The sequence below is a fragment of the Pseudochaenichthys georgianus genome, chromosome 14 (genome assembly GCF_902827115.2).
Source record: "Pseudochaenichthys georgianus chromosome 14, fPseGeo1.2, whole genome shotgun sequence".
Classification (NCBI taxonomy): Eukaryota; Metazoa; Chordata; class Actinopteri; order Perciformes; family Channichthyidae; genus Pseudochaenichthys; species Pseudochaenichthys georgianus.
In genome coordinates, this window is record NC_047516.1 from 28,228,076 (window position 1) to 28,242,721 (window position 14,646).

General features: G+C 37.9%; 1 protein-coding gene across 1 annotated transcript; it reads right to left on the reverse strand.

The window, feature by feature from the left end:
• Positions 1-2,071: 2,071 nt before the first annotated feature.
• aspa (aspartoacylase) lies at positions 2,072-14,456 on the reverse strand. The gene is made up of 6 exons (XM_034099565.2): positions 14,060-14,456; positions 7,717-7,912; positions 5,400-5,493; positions 5,192-5,299; positions 3,384-3,493; positions 2,072-3,179 (listed from the first exon to the last, which is right to left on the reverse strand). Exons 1-6 carry the CDS (start codon positions 14,299-14,301, stop codon positions 2,988-2,990), a joined length of 942 nt encoding a protein of 313 aa, XP_033955456.1. The 5' UTR covers positions 14,302-14,456; the 3' UTR covers positions 2,072-2,987.
• Positions 14,457-14,646: the final 190 nt, after the last annotated feature.

Below are 14,646 nucleotides of genomic sequence, written 5' to 3' on the forward strand. Positions count from 1 at the left end.
AATAAAACATGATCTGCATGGTAGCACATGGCAGAGAGCATTCTTTACATCTCTTCACTAAAGTCATTCAAAAATGAATAATGAAGTTACTGGTAGGCCTATTATACTCAAATTGTATTTGTACCAAGTAGGCCTATGTATTGTATTAAGTATAGCTAAAAAAGTAAAAGTGGTCATCAATTTGTGATTCATTAATGTGTCAATTTATTATATGAAAATATACTTTTTCTGCATTGTATGGTGCTTTAGAAATAAAAAAGTATAATGTAACTATATCTGAACAAATAATGACAAATGATAAGACATTTAATCACGTTTTTTCTTTTTTTACAACGCGATAGATGTATATTATATCTTATCTTATCTTATTTGACTGTGTTATATTTCTTTACATATACAGTTTTGTGTTTGTGTGTGTATTGTAATGATTGATAAGAGTGTTGCTGGTAAAGTATTGAACTTTGTCCTTTTTGGGTTTTAATGTTTAGTTTTATTTTATGTGTGAGGCACTCCTTAGTTGGATGAAATCATATTATAAAAGTATTATTAGAGCAATCCAAGAGCTTTAGGAATACATTTATAATATAATTTCACTTGAAAACGGAGTGCATTAAGCTTTATTTTCCTATTGTTGTCTGCACACGGCTTCCTGGATCCTTCAGAGCCATGCAGTGCTACCTTTTTCGTAATGTACTGAATATATCAGTATTTTCAATATTTTAAATCTACTTTATTTAAATAATAACATATTAGAAGCCAGGACTCCAAACGTCATGTGATTGCTCTTACATTTTTTTATTATTCAATGAATAGTTCCTAGACGCTCATTAGAAATGGCCTTAATCCAGATTCATAAAATCCCAATGCATGTGCATGTATAATTTATATTAACAGCAAAGAAGTAATATAGTCAAAATTAATAATGTGGATAGCGTATTGGAAGTATGTGCTAATAAACTAAAGATTCAGCTCTGACAGTCTGCACCTGACTGATCCAGTATGCTGCAGCAGAGTGCATGATGGGAAGGGTTCTATCGGTGAGTATGTGCCGCCCTCTAGTGGCTGCAGGTGCTGTCCTACAATACTGTCAAATTAGTTCCCAACCTTTTTAAGAGACCCATTTTCTATCACAAAGTAAACTGATATCCCCTGACTTAGTGAAATAGTTTATGGATAGTTCATCATGTAGGTAGTAATGCATGACAAAAAAACTGCAAAACAACCGATTACCTGTATATAAACTGTATAGTTAACAAAAATAGTGCACATAATAAATGTGAATATTGCATCAGATGAGTATTCTTGTTATATAAACTATTTTAAATACAAGTTTCGCATGTATTATTTATTTTTAAAGAGGACATAATGCTCATTTTCAGGTTCATATTTGTAATTTGTGCCTCTACTGTGACATGTTTACATGCTTTAATGTTCATAAAAGTATTTTTCTCATACTACCTGTGCTGCAGCATCTCTTTTAACCCTCTGTCTGAAACCAGAGCCCAGTCTGCTCCGATTGGTTAATTGGCCGCCTCTGTTCCGATTAGTCAACACTTAGAGATGTCCCGCCCCTTAGCCAGAGGTGGAAGAAGTACTCCGATATTGTACTTAAGTAAAAGTAGAAGTACCAGAGTGTAGGAATAGTCTGTTATAAGTAAACGTCCTGCATTCAAAATGTTACACAAGTTAAAGTACTAAGTATTAGCAAGTAAAAGTACTCATTATGCAAATTGCCCTCTTTGAAAATAAAGCTTGTTTTAGGATCTTCACTTGGCCCTTATCCCGTGAGATTTAAATAAAGGTTTACGTCTTAAATAATAAGCCAAACTTTATAAATAAGATTGTCAACACAGAAATCAATAACATCTAGAGCGAAATTCATATCTTTTTTGAAAACTTGTCTAAAACCCAATAAATCAAGAAGGTCTCCTGACCCCCATTGAAACATTGGAAATGCTTATTAGGGGTTGGGACCCCTAGGTTAGGAACCATTTGCTCTAACTGACAAAACAAGCATGACGAGTCAAGGCAACTCATTATGAAAGGGTGCATCTACAAACAACTAAATATCCCAGTTTAGCATAGTACTACATTTATTGATCGGATAATTTCCACAGGACTTTAAGACAGTAAACTTTACTCATCACATAAATAGTGCTACCAAAATTATTGCTAATTAGAAAATGAATGACCGTAACACCACAGCGATACACTTTGACACAACAAAGACGTAAACAAATATTAAAAGTACATATGCCCTCCGAGAATCCTAAACGTCACTTAAAACGTACAGTACAAGTATATAAAAATAGACACAAATATATGATTATAAAACATGTTTCAAACTGCATCCCATTTGTTTAGAGGACCAGGACAATTTCTTATCAAAATATGTTATCCAACATATTTTCTATAAATTTCACCTCAGATTTTTGTTGTGCAAGTTTTTTTGTTAAATCTCTATTAAGGCAAGACTAGGACAGCACCACAGATGCAACCACTAGAGTTACAGGTATGTATCAAAGGCCACAAACACACCCTTCAAAATATGTTACAAATATATATGAGGACAAACAACTACAGTTTTGGGTCAAAGGTTGCAGGTTATGATCCAAAATGGCTGTCCTGAGCAGTTGTAAGAAACTTAAAGAGTGATGTATGGTGATTTATCAGCCAATAATAATTAGGCTTGGCGTTTAATGTTATAAAAACGTAGTTGATTTAATGTAAATATATTTTTTAAATAACATCAGTATCATAAATACTTACCACAGCAATATACCAGCCTTTAAATCAAAGACTTTCACAGTGACTTTTTGCAAAGCCTCTAAAAAAGGTTCTTTGCATAGTTAGGAGATAGTAAATGCATAGAAAAAAGAAAGCAGTGTGTAAAATATGGTATCTCGTCATTATTCGGTGAAAAAAGTCTATACACAGATTTGTTATTGTGGCTAACAAAGAATCATTGAAGCCTTTACAAACAGTTTTCATACTTTTCTGATGGAACTGGCCACCAAGCTTTCTCGTCTGGTGGTAACAAATGCCTGTTGTTTTTCATAATAGGCCGCCTCATTAATAAAAGTGGGGTAGACCGTTCCTGAGCCTTGGAACCGGATGGTCTTTCCATCAAAAGTTTGGAACATAGGGTCACCGGGGTTCAGCGGCTCCCAGTCACAGTCCTGAAACAACAAGCAATAACCACGGGGAAAGTAACTTGAGTATGTGGCTCAAACTAAAATAACAAGGTCTCACAGTGACCAGAGATGTCTCATTTCCTCTTTCGTTATGAAAGAGGAAATGAGACATCTCTGGTCACATCATATTTACAGGTTCAATAGATCAGATTTGTGGTCGATGAAGGCGGCTGTAGTTCAGACGTTTACCTGCAGATTGGGATGCACCATAGCTATGATGTTTCCGTTGGCATCTCTGGGGTAGTCGATCCTCTCTAAGACCCGGAAAACTTCTACTGTACAGGAAGGGAACTCCATGCCTGAACAACACACAGAATACAACATCCCCCATATTATTTGCATCCTGGATAATAAGGTATTCCAAAAACTTGTTGTAAATGTACAAAGAAAAGAATAGGCAATATCAATCCTAATACATGTTAGGTTAGGGCTAATAACAATGGTATTGCCTCTGAGTATAGGAGGATGAAACAATTTAAACAGAGAAGAAAAAGAGACAAAAAACGTGCTTCATATGAGCACAAGTACCATTGTATACAGGGAACTAAAACTGCATGAAATCAAATGACCCGTATCGAATGTAGACTACAAAGTCAGAAATATACTTAGTCTATTCATTTGGAGTATGTATACAGTAACAATAATTTGGATATTGAAGACCTAATATAAGCGTACATTGTAAATATATTAAGCATTGTTATTTTGTTATTATATTTTATGTTGAGAATAAAGGACATAATCCATAAAAAAAAAAAGGGAAATTTGTTTTCGATTTCGCGTCGAAAGGACTCAAAAGAGACAATTGAGGTGGTTCGGGCACCTAGTTAGGATGCCACCTGGGCGCCTCCCTAGGGAGGTGTTCCAGGCACATCCAGCTGGGAAGAGACCAAGGGGTAGACCTAGGACCAGGTGGAGGGATTATATATCTTCGCTGGCCTGGGAGCGCCTTGAGATCCCCCAGTCAGAGCTGGTTGATGTGGCCAGGGAAAGGGAAGTTTGGGGCTCTCTGCTGGAACTGCTACCCCCGCGACCCGACCACGGATAAGCGGGAGAAGATGGATGGATGGAAATTGTATAATCTTTTTTTTTATATTTTAATTTGTATTCCTCGAGATTGTGAGAAACAGCATTTCAATCTCTCTGTCTGTATCTCACATAGATGATTGACAATAAAGTTGACAGACTTTTCTGTATAGTTAATCTCTGACATAGCTACATTATAGGACTTTGCTATAGAAGCTGGAAGGAGCCACACACGGCCAAAGTGGCATTATTCAAACTGAGCTAAACAGGATGAGCAGTGGTTTGTGGCAGAGCTTGCACATTCAGTAAGTCAAGCTCAATTGAACTTCTTTACCACTAAGTGTGAGACCACTTGGCTGTATTAATATGCAAGCGGCAGCACAGAGCAAAAGGGACACATGTTCAGACAGTGTTCTCTCTGAACAAGTTGTTTCTTGGTGATGTTCAGCTTCAAAGGGCAGGAACACTGATTCATAACCATGCCAGGGCATTCATCAGCACCAGTGCAGGCCCCACGACAGAAGATTAACGCACCATTGGCAACCAGACTCTAAAAACAAGCAGGCCATTCAACAGGCTGGGCAGATACCAACAGACTGCAACTCACACTTGGCACGGACTGATTGTTTACGTAAAAGAGGAAGGAACGGCTGCCTAAACATTGCAAACGCTCTTTTGTGCCTAAGGGTAAGAGAGAGAACGGGATGCAGGCACAGAATCGGACTGGCACCAATGGGCGTTTTGTCACAAGATGTTTCTCGTCAAGATGAGGCAGACAAACATGGAAGTAAACAACTTGTTTTTCTTTTATATAACACATATGATTCATAACATGAGTCGGATTCTAGAAACTGCAAACTTTAGGAATCATGTTTGATTCAATCTCAACTGCTAATCTTTTAAAGTCCTATGATGTGGCCTGTGTAGCGTGTTAAAGCTTAAAATGGTAAGCCGCTACAGTGTGCCTGCCTTACCTTCATTAAACAGTTCAATGAAGTCCAGTGCATGTTTCAGTATCACCCTCATAGCTTCAAATATGTTGCTCCTCAAAACACCTTGAGGCTGGGGACCCACTTCCAGACCTGAAATGAAACAAACCAGAAGACACATTTGGCAACTGTCAAGGGATTATTGTAGGTTCATTTTTCCAAGGGACATTTGAAAGACTTGAAAGAGACTCACCAACAGGGTGCTTGGCAATAGAGCGGGAAGTGGAATATTTCAAAAGAGGATGTTCATTCAGCAGAACAAGACAACTACTTGGAGCGATGGCTTTCTGCAAAACAAGTCAAACAAGCTAGAAGTTAGCTTCAGGTAATTACATACCTAAGCAGCACCAGTGTATTACTGACGTTACATTTAGAGCCTTCTTTTGTATTACAGATGTTCTGATATGTTATTTTAATATTCACATGAGGCATTATCTTTGCACATTTGCATACATTTCAAGAACACAAATCTGACCATTGGATGAAACTAGGTTAAACATTATTGTTGTATTACACTGTGTAAAAACAGTTACATAATGAGTTTGGATTTATATTTGTATCACTTTCAAAATGTGATGTCGACCCTCGAACATGAAAGTATCCAAAAATAAATATTTTTCTTATGTCTTGACTCAGGTCTCTGAATTAGTGGGGAAGCTAAGTCGCCATTTGTGGGGTAATCTTCTATCTTTGTATCCATTTGTTCATTCTTTTTTCTAAGTTCAAAACACATTTTTCTCTCCTTTCAGTAAAAGAGTTTGTTGCTTTTGGCAGCTCTTTCCCTCCCTGGTGTTACTATTCTGAATATCTTCATTTTTGTTGAACAGCTCAAGCAGTTCAATACATTCCAAACAGGAACACCAGCTGATGCAAAGTGAGGTTTGTAAAGTTTTAAAGGTATATGTGCTTAAAAGAAATGTTATGTCGTAGTTCAAATACTAACTGAAGAAGACATCTTCTCAGACTCATAAGAAAACAGGCTCAAGTATGTGGATGGTTGAACCTTTAAATGAGTGTCTAACACGTAAAGGTAAACTGTTGATTATATTATCTACAAAAGGTTAACTGAATCTCTCCAGAGAGATCTTTTAGCTAAATATTTACTTTAAAGTGCAAAGGTCTTTAAACTCCCGGTCACCCCCTTTAACTTTCTTCTATTCAGTGTGAGTCTAAAAACTTCTAAAACACACTACATTGAGAAGTGAAGGTCCCATTACACATATTAATGGAGAATGCGTCTATTGTATAGTGTAGGCCTGAAACAATATCTTGACTTATGGTTCAATATGTGGACAATCATTTTTAGGTTACCTACTTATATTGGAACATACGGACATGATTATATTTTTAATATACTTTTTGGACCAGAGAGTGCCTTTAGTTGATAGATACAATGGTGAAGGGGGGAGGACATAGCCTGAAATTTCAGCCCCCAGATATTATCTTGATCATTTTCACCTTATCTACTTATCATTTGATATATTGATATGATCTTGATTATTTCTGTATCTATCAATTGTAATTATATCAATTACATTTATATTTGTTTACAGTACAATGTCCACTTTAAGCTCTCTCCTCTTTGTTATGTGAACTCCCTTTGATAGGGAGACATTATTATGCCTCTATGTTATTATTATATCTGTGACATTTAAAGGTGGGGTAGGTAATTTTGGAGAAACCAGATCGAGTGTGATAGAATTTGAAAATACGCAGCCGAAAAAAATCTGCCCCTTCCTTACAGAGCCCCTCCTCCAACACACACAAACGCGCACATGACCAATGAGGGCACGAGATACATTTGTGCACAGATGGAAGGCTGACAGGCAGGTAGGCCATCCAATCATTTTAGTCGTGCTTTTTACAATACTACGGCTTCCACAGATTACGTTTTTTTATGGATTTATTGTCAAAGCATTTAATATATTCATTGCTATCGGGATGTTAAGAGCATTCCATGGAATAAAACAAAAAGTGTTTCTGAAATAAATGACATACCCCACCTTTAAGTGTCTTAAAATTGTAATTATATTGTTGCGTCTGTAGTATATTGCTATACATTTCTGTAGCTTAGTGAGAATGTATATTGTAGAATACTCAATATTTTCTTTATATTGTGTATTATTTAGATTCTAGTGATACATTTCCTTTTCATTGTAAATTTGTATATACTTGCTGCTAATTAGAATGTTCCTTACATTTTGAACTTGTGTAATGCTTGACAACACTGCTGCTGTGACAAAATAACTTCCCAATTTGGGATAAATAAAGTATCTATCTATCTATCTATCTATCTATCTATCTGTCTATCTATCTATCTATCAATCATCTCATCTTTATTTCAAATGTTTCTTGGACTATATATCCTCCATTAAAAGCAGTTATTGCCACTGGCCTAGTCTGGTGTTAAATGTTATAAAAGGAACTCTTGAAAAACAGCTAATGTTACAGATGAATGCCCCTTAAAATGTGTGCTGTATAATTCAACATTAGCTCTTGGAGGCCGTCACCTTGATGTAGTTCATCATCTGCAGATTGAAGTGGTCTTTGGAGCTCTCCAGGATCAGGGTGCAGCCCATGTTGGACGTCGTGTTGTGGAGGTCGAAGATAACATCGTAGGCATCTGGGCTTCCTTTGGGTCCGAATATCCCGTTGATCTCCTGGGCTCTCTGCACCTCGTAGGGCTGGTTGTCTCCTTGAGGGGAACTGCAGAGCACAGACACACAAAAACAAACACATTACTGTAACAGTGTATTTACAGGTCTCTGTAAAAAATCCCTTGAAAAACGGCAACTAATCCAGAACGCTGCTGCCAGAGTCCTGACCAAATCAAAAAGAGTAGAACACATCACCCCAGTTCTTAAATGTCTGCACTGGCTACCAGTAGCTTACAGAATTGATTTTTTTTAAATATTATTGCTGACTTACAGTATAAAGCATTAAATGGTTTGGGACCCCAATATATGTCCGACAGGCTGAAAATGTGCTAAAACGTACCTTATACCTTACCTTACACATACAGCGATCAATCAATCAATGTTTATTTATATAGCCCAATATCACAAATGTTACATTTGTCTCAGTGGTCTTCACAGTGTGTACAGAATATCAGTATGACAATACGACACCCTCTGTCCTTAGACCCTCACATCGTACAAGGAAAAACTTCCAAAGAAAACCCAGTTTAAAGGGAAAAATGGGAGAAACCTCAGGGAGAGCAACAGAGGAGGGATCCCTCTCCCAGGACGGACAGACGTGCAATAGATGCCGTGTGTAAATTGAAAAGATAATACATTTGCAACATAGGTAGTCCAAATGTTGCTGGTTGCGATGAAAAAGTTGGTAACACATTCACAGCTTATCATAAAATTCTGCTGATGGAATGATGAATAAGAACCATGTTAATAATTGTCTACTTGTCCTACATGCTCTGTAACACTTTCACCTAACTGTTGGGCATAATCTTTATAATTGACAAGTTATCACAGTAGAGCAAAGTCAGAAAAAAAAAGACTTTGTGTATGCTTTGTATTCACTACAGTTCTTCAAATGTGGAAAACTAAAAAACATTAATACCTGCATATTTTGTCTTGATTATAACTATGATTCCACCTCATGGTAGCCCTATGTTATAGGTTGGAATACAAACACTGGATTCAGCAGGACAGTGGTCCCCTTTTGTGAATGTTAAGAATAAATGCCAGCCACTTTCCCCAAGCCTTGTATGTCTGCTCCAATCCTTGAGAGATTTGTTTCGTGTCAAGTCTAAACATGGGTTTTTTTTCCCCTCAGGCATACCTTCCTTGTCTGTGCTCAGACAGACATTCAACACTGAGCACAGAATGAGAGTTCCCTTTTTTCTCTTAGCCCTTTAAAACCATTTTAGAATAACAACTGGTCTAGGACATTCTCCTAACTACTGTAGAATAGCACCTCTGCTGTGCATATTGTCTCGCCTCCCTCACATCTGCTCTTTACACCCCACTTTCAGCAAATATCCGGTATTGTCTGGATTGAAGGGACTTTGCTTTGGTACACAACCACAGTGAGCCAAAGCGGATACAAGTGGTCTCCAACACACAGCCGACAACTGAGAGGACAGTTAGCACAGTCAAAGGAAAAGGCGGATGAAAAGTGGATAATCTTTTTATAGATTACTCCCAGACATGCCAAACTGAAAGTATAGAACATACTTTTAAACGGTCATTTTAAAAGTGGCAGATGAGGTAATAACCGCATACAGAACGATCTGTGCATCAGACAAAGTGGAGTTGAGACCAGGAGGAGGAGTCGCAGTTTTATATGTTTCTCTGCACTCTCTCCAATTAAATACCCAATATTAGCGGTGTGTGTGTCTGCCCAAGGACAATTTAAAGTAAAACCTAATAGAGGTGTCACACATAATAACTTAATAAAAGTAAATGTAACAACTACTACAGTGCAACAAAACAGGAAGATTAAATGTGGACTCTTAAACATAAGATATTTAGCATCTAAAGCAATATTGATAAATGATTTAATATCAGATTATAATATTGATATATGCTGTCTCACTGAAACTTGGTTGAGACATGAAGAATATGTCAGCATAAATGAGGCCACTCCACCCAGCCATATCAACACTCATATTGCCCGAGGCACGGGCCGAGGAGGTGGAGTTGCAGCAATCTTTGACTCAAGTTTACTTATCAATACTAAACCAAAATTAAATTATACCTCCTTTGAAAGCCTCGTTTTTAGTCTTACGCATCCGACCTGGAAAACTTTGCAGCCAATCTTCTTTGTTACAGTGTACCGTGCACCAGGTCCTTATTCAGAATTCTTATCAGAATTCTCTGAGTTTTTATCAACTTTGGTTCTTAAAACAGATAAAGTAATTATCGTAGGTGACTTTAATATTCATGTTGACGATGATAAAAATAGCCTTACTGTTGCATTTAACTCTATATTAGATTCTGTTGGTTTTCGTCAGAGTGTAAATAAACCAACCCACTGCTATAATCACACTCTCGACCTTGTTCTGACTTATGGTATTGAAATTGAGCAACCATTAGTCGAACCGCATAATCCTGCTTTATCGGACCATTTTTTGGTAACTTTTGAAGTACTGTTACGAGACTACAAAGCACTAGTCAAAAGCTCCTGCAGCAGAAACCTATCTGTTAGTGCTATAGCCACATTTAAGGAAGAGATTCCACCAATACTTAAATCGATAGCATGTCTGCATGTAGGGGAGGAAACGTATACAAAATGTACACCACCCCAAATTGATCATGTTGTTGATAGTGCTACAGATGCGCTGCGAATAAAATTAGACTCTGTTGCTCCTTTGAAAAAGAAGAAAATAAAACAACAGATTAGCTCCATGGCATAATGCCGAAACCCGCAAAATAAAGCAAAAGTCGAGACAACTTGAAAGGATATGGCGTTCCACTAAACTTGAAGAATCTCATTTAATTTGGCATATTACTCTCAATGAATATAAGAAAGCACTGCGTAAAGCGAGAGCAGCCTACTACTCTTCATTAATAGATGAGAATAAGAATAATGCAAGATTTCTTTTCAGCACTGTAGCCAGGCTGACAGAGAGCCACAGCTCGATTGAGCCTTCTATTCCCATAGCACTCAGTAGCAATGATTTTATGTGCTTTTTTAACGATAAAATTGTTACTCTTAGAAACAAAATTAATGACCTCTTGCCTTTGACCAGTATAGTGTTATCAACAGCTCCCGGAAACCTAAGTTCTAATATTACACTAGATAGTAAACTAGAATGCTTTTCAGCCATAAACCTTGAACAATTATATTCAATGATTCTCTCTTCTAAACCATCAACGTGTATCTTAGACCCGATTCCAACTAAGCTGTTAAAAGAAGTGTTTCCATTAATTAGCACTTCTTTATTAAATATTATGAATATGTCTTTATTATCAGGCTATGTTCCACAATCATTCAAAGTAGCAGTGATAAAACCGCTTCTTAAAAAGCACAACCTCGATCCAGAGGTTTTAGCCAACTATAGACCTATTTTTAATCTCCCATTCCTCTCAAAGATTCTTGAGAAAGCAGTCGCAAAACAGTTGTGTGATTACTTAAAAAACAATGATTTATTTGAATATTTTCAGTCTGGCTTTAGAACACATCATAGCACAGAAACAGCTCTGGTTAAAGTCACAAATGACATTCTAATAGCCTCAGACAAGGGACTTGTCTCTATTCTTGTTTTGCTCGATCTCAGTGCTGCATTTGATACTATCGACCATGATATCTTATTGCAAAGACTAGAGCACTTAGTTGGCATACAGGGAACTGCTTTAGGCTGGTTTAGGTCCTATCTATCTGAACGCTCTCAGTTTGTACGTGTCAACGATGAATCTTCCATGCAAACCAAAGTTAGCCATGGAGTGCCACAGGGCTCAGTGCTTGGACCTATTTTGTTCACATTATATATGCTTCCGCTAGGAAATATTATAAGGAATCATTCTGTAAATTTCCACTGTTATGCGGATGATACTCAACTATATTTATCCATCAAGCCTGATGAAACCAATCACCTAAATGAAATTCAAGACTGCCTCAAGGACTTAAAAACGTGGATGACCTTAAATTTGTTGATGTTAAACACGACCAAAACTGAAGTTATTGTACTCGGCCCAAAGAATCTACGAAACAAACTATCTAAAGATATACTAGTTATGGATGGCATTAATTTGGCCTCGAGTGAGACTGTAAGGAATCTTGGTGTTATATTTGATCAGGATTTATCCTTTAACGCCCACATAAAATCAATCTCAAGGACCGCCTACTTCCATCGACGCAACATTGCCAAAATTAGGCATATCTTGCCTCAAAACGATGCAGAGAAACTAGTCCATGCATTTGTTTCTTCTAGGCTGGATTATTTTAACTCTTTATTATCAGGGAGTACCAAGAAGTCAGTCAAGTTGCTTCAGCTGAGTCAAAATGCTGCAGCTCGTGTACTAACCAGAGTTAGGAAAAGGACCTGTTCTGGCTGCCTTACACTGGATAGAACACAGGATAGAATTTAAAATTCTTCTTCTCGCCTACAAAGCCCTTAATGGGCAGGCGCATCTTACCTTAAAGAACTCATTATACCCTACTGTCCTATTAGGGCATTGCATTCCAAGAATGCAGGGTTGTTGGTTGTTCCTAGAGTCTGTAAAAGTACAATGGGAGCCAGAGCCTTTTCTTATCAAGCTCCACATTTGTGGAATCAATGTGCCCTGGATCCTCTATCCTGAGCACTGGATCTGAGTCCTGGACTTCGAGTCGTGGCTGAACCTGTCTCTGCGGTCCTGCCAGACTCTCACCATACTACTTCACTGATGGCTCCCACAAGATTGCTGACATCCTCGTGGATTCATCTTCTTATTATACACACAAGCATTTCCAAACATTTGGACTACCTATGTTGCAAATGTATTATCTTTTCGATTACATACGGCATCTATTGCACGTCTGTCCGTCCTGGGAGAGGGATCCATCCTCTGTTGCTCTCCCTGAGGTTTCTCCCATTTTCCCCTTTAAACTGTGGGGTTTTCTCTGGAAGTTTTTCCTTGTACGATGTGAGGGTCTAAGGACAGAGGGTGTCGTATTGTCATACTGATATTCTGTACACACTGTGAAGACCACTGAGACAAATGTAACATTTGTGATATTGGGCTATATAAATAAACATTGATTGATCATTACATTAAGTAAAATACCTAAAAAATAAACAACAGAACTTGAATTGTAACTGTAAAATTAGGGCTGGGTGATGGAGAAAAAAAAAATCAAATATTATATATTTATCCATATACCTCAATATCGATATTGCGACTAAATTGTAGGGTTGACAGTCAGGGATTTACCAAATATTTACTAGATTTTTGCTAAATAATTATCAGAATTGGTTACATATTGACTAAATGTTTAAAGGAGATGATAGAACTGCTTCAATGCAACCTTTAGAAGCAGAAACAAAGTATGACAACATACAAAATGTAACACATCATTTAGTCTCATAAAAATATCGATATACAGAAGGCTAATATCAACATATTGCCTAGCCAAAGGTTAAAAGGCCATGTTCGAGCCCATATAGATACATCACGTGATAACACTACTTTACAACGTGCCCCAGGACACAGTATAATAACCTTGGGAATGTTATTATAGGACTCCTATGGTGATTTATGAACATATCCAACCACTGCCTTGTGCGTTCATGCACGTGGTCTATGAGCCAGTATTTGCGAAAAGCTTCCGCTATATTGCAAACGAAGAGGCACGAATGAAGAAAAAAAGTACATCTCGGTCACGTTTCGCTCACGTTTTCCCTGCTGGCTCAGAGTCACACATTCACGCTACCTGAGATAATAACAGTTGGATTGCGTTGCGTGACAGTGTACATCGTGTTTTAAAAACCATCCTAGTGTAACCCGTTATTCTACATTTAAATCCAGACGTTGTTTTTCATTCTATTGTTATAACTACATGTTTTCTAAACAAGATGTCTTAACATATCCCGCATTTGTCTGACAGGTGTCAATAATGCATGTCATTACATTTCACAACACATAGAAATCTCCAATGATCGATCCTTGATTTTAGTCATTTCAGTCCCAAAAAAACGGCCCCAACGAGAACATTTCCACAAGACCATTCCGACAATGTACAGTATAAGTGTCATGTTTCTTTTAACCAAAGATATATAATCAGTAAAATCACATTCGTGGTCATATGTGAATGTTATATGTATAGGTGTAATGTTTCCATTCAACATGTATGACAGACACAACATCCAGATCCAGCCACACTGACAGCTCTGAGGCGTGTGGCCGTTTTTACCTGAGGTTTTCCGGGGTGAAGGCTCGGTTCAGGTCCGTGTCCACATATCTGGCGCACTTCTCCACAGCCTTCGGGTTGGTGATGAACGGTTTGGTTTCGACCCCTTTCCTCTGGATCTCGGCGCCGTTTTTCACCCACAGGTTCACCAGCGTCACGCCTGACATCTCGTTTCCGTGCGTTCCTCCGAAAATAGCCACTCTCCTTGCCTCTTCCAAGCTCACAATGCTGTTAAAAGAGGACATGTCTGGGTGGTGAATGTGTGCCGAGTGTTGAAGTTGAAGACACACAGGTCTCTGGAGCGTCAGCAGGAGAGGAAAAGTTTCCAGCTGGATCTTCGCAGCCTCACTGTTTAAATGCCGTCTGTGGCTGCGCGCTTACGTAACGTGTCAGCTAGCTGGTGTATGGAAAGCCAACAGTGCCACAATAGGCCAAAACCCCAAAGCTCTTCTTTTTTTTTTTAGAGATTTTAAAATGCAGCTTTTGTTGTTAAAAAATAGGTTCAGCCAAAGAAAACATCCATAAGTTGCTTTTTATTACGTTTTGTTCTTATGATAATGAGCCCCTCCCTCTGTTTTGCAAAGCCAGTA

Excerpts from the sequence above, each read along its gene's own strand:
- aspa (XM_034099565.2), bottom strand. The coding sequence starts at position 14,301 with ATGTCCTCTTTTAACAGCATTGTGAGCTTGGAAGAGGCAAGGAGAGTG. Across the intron at positions 5,494-7,716 it reads AGATGATGAACTACATCAAG|AAAGCCATCGCTCCAAGTAG; the intron begins GTGACGGCCTCC and ends CTTGTTTTGCAG. Across the intron at positions 5,300-5,399 it reads TATTGCCAAGCACCCTGTTG|GTCTGGAAGTGGGTCCCCAG; the intron begins GTGAGTCTCTTT and ends GTTTCATTTCAG.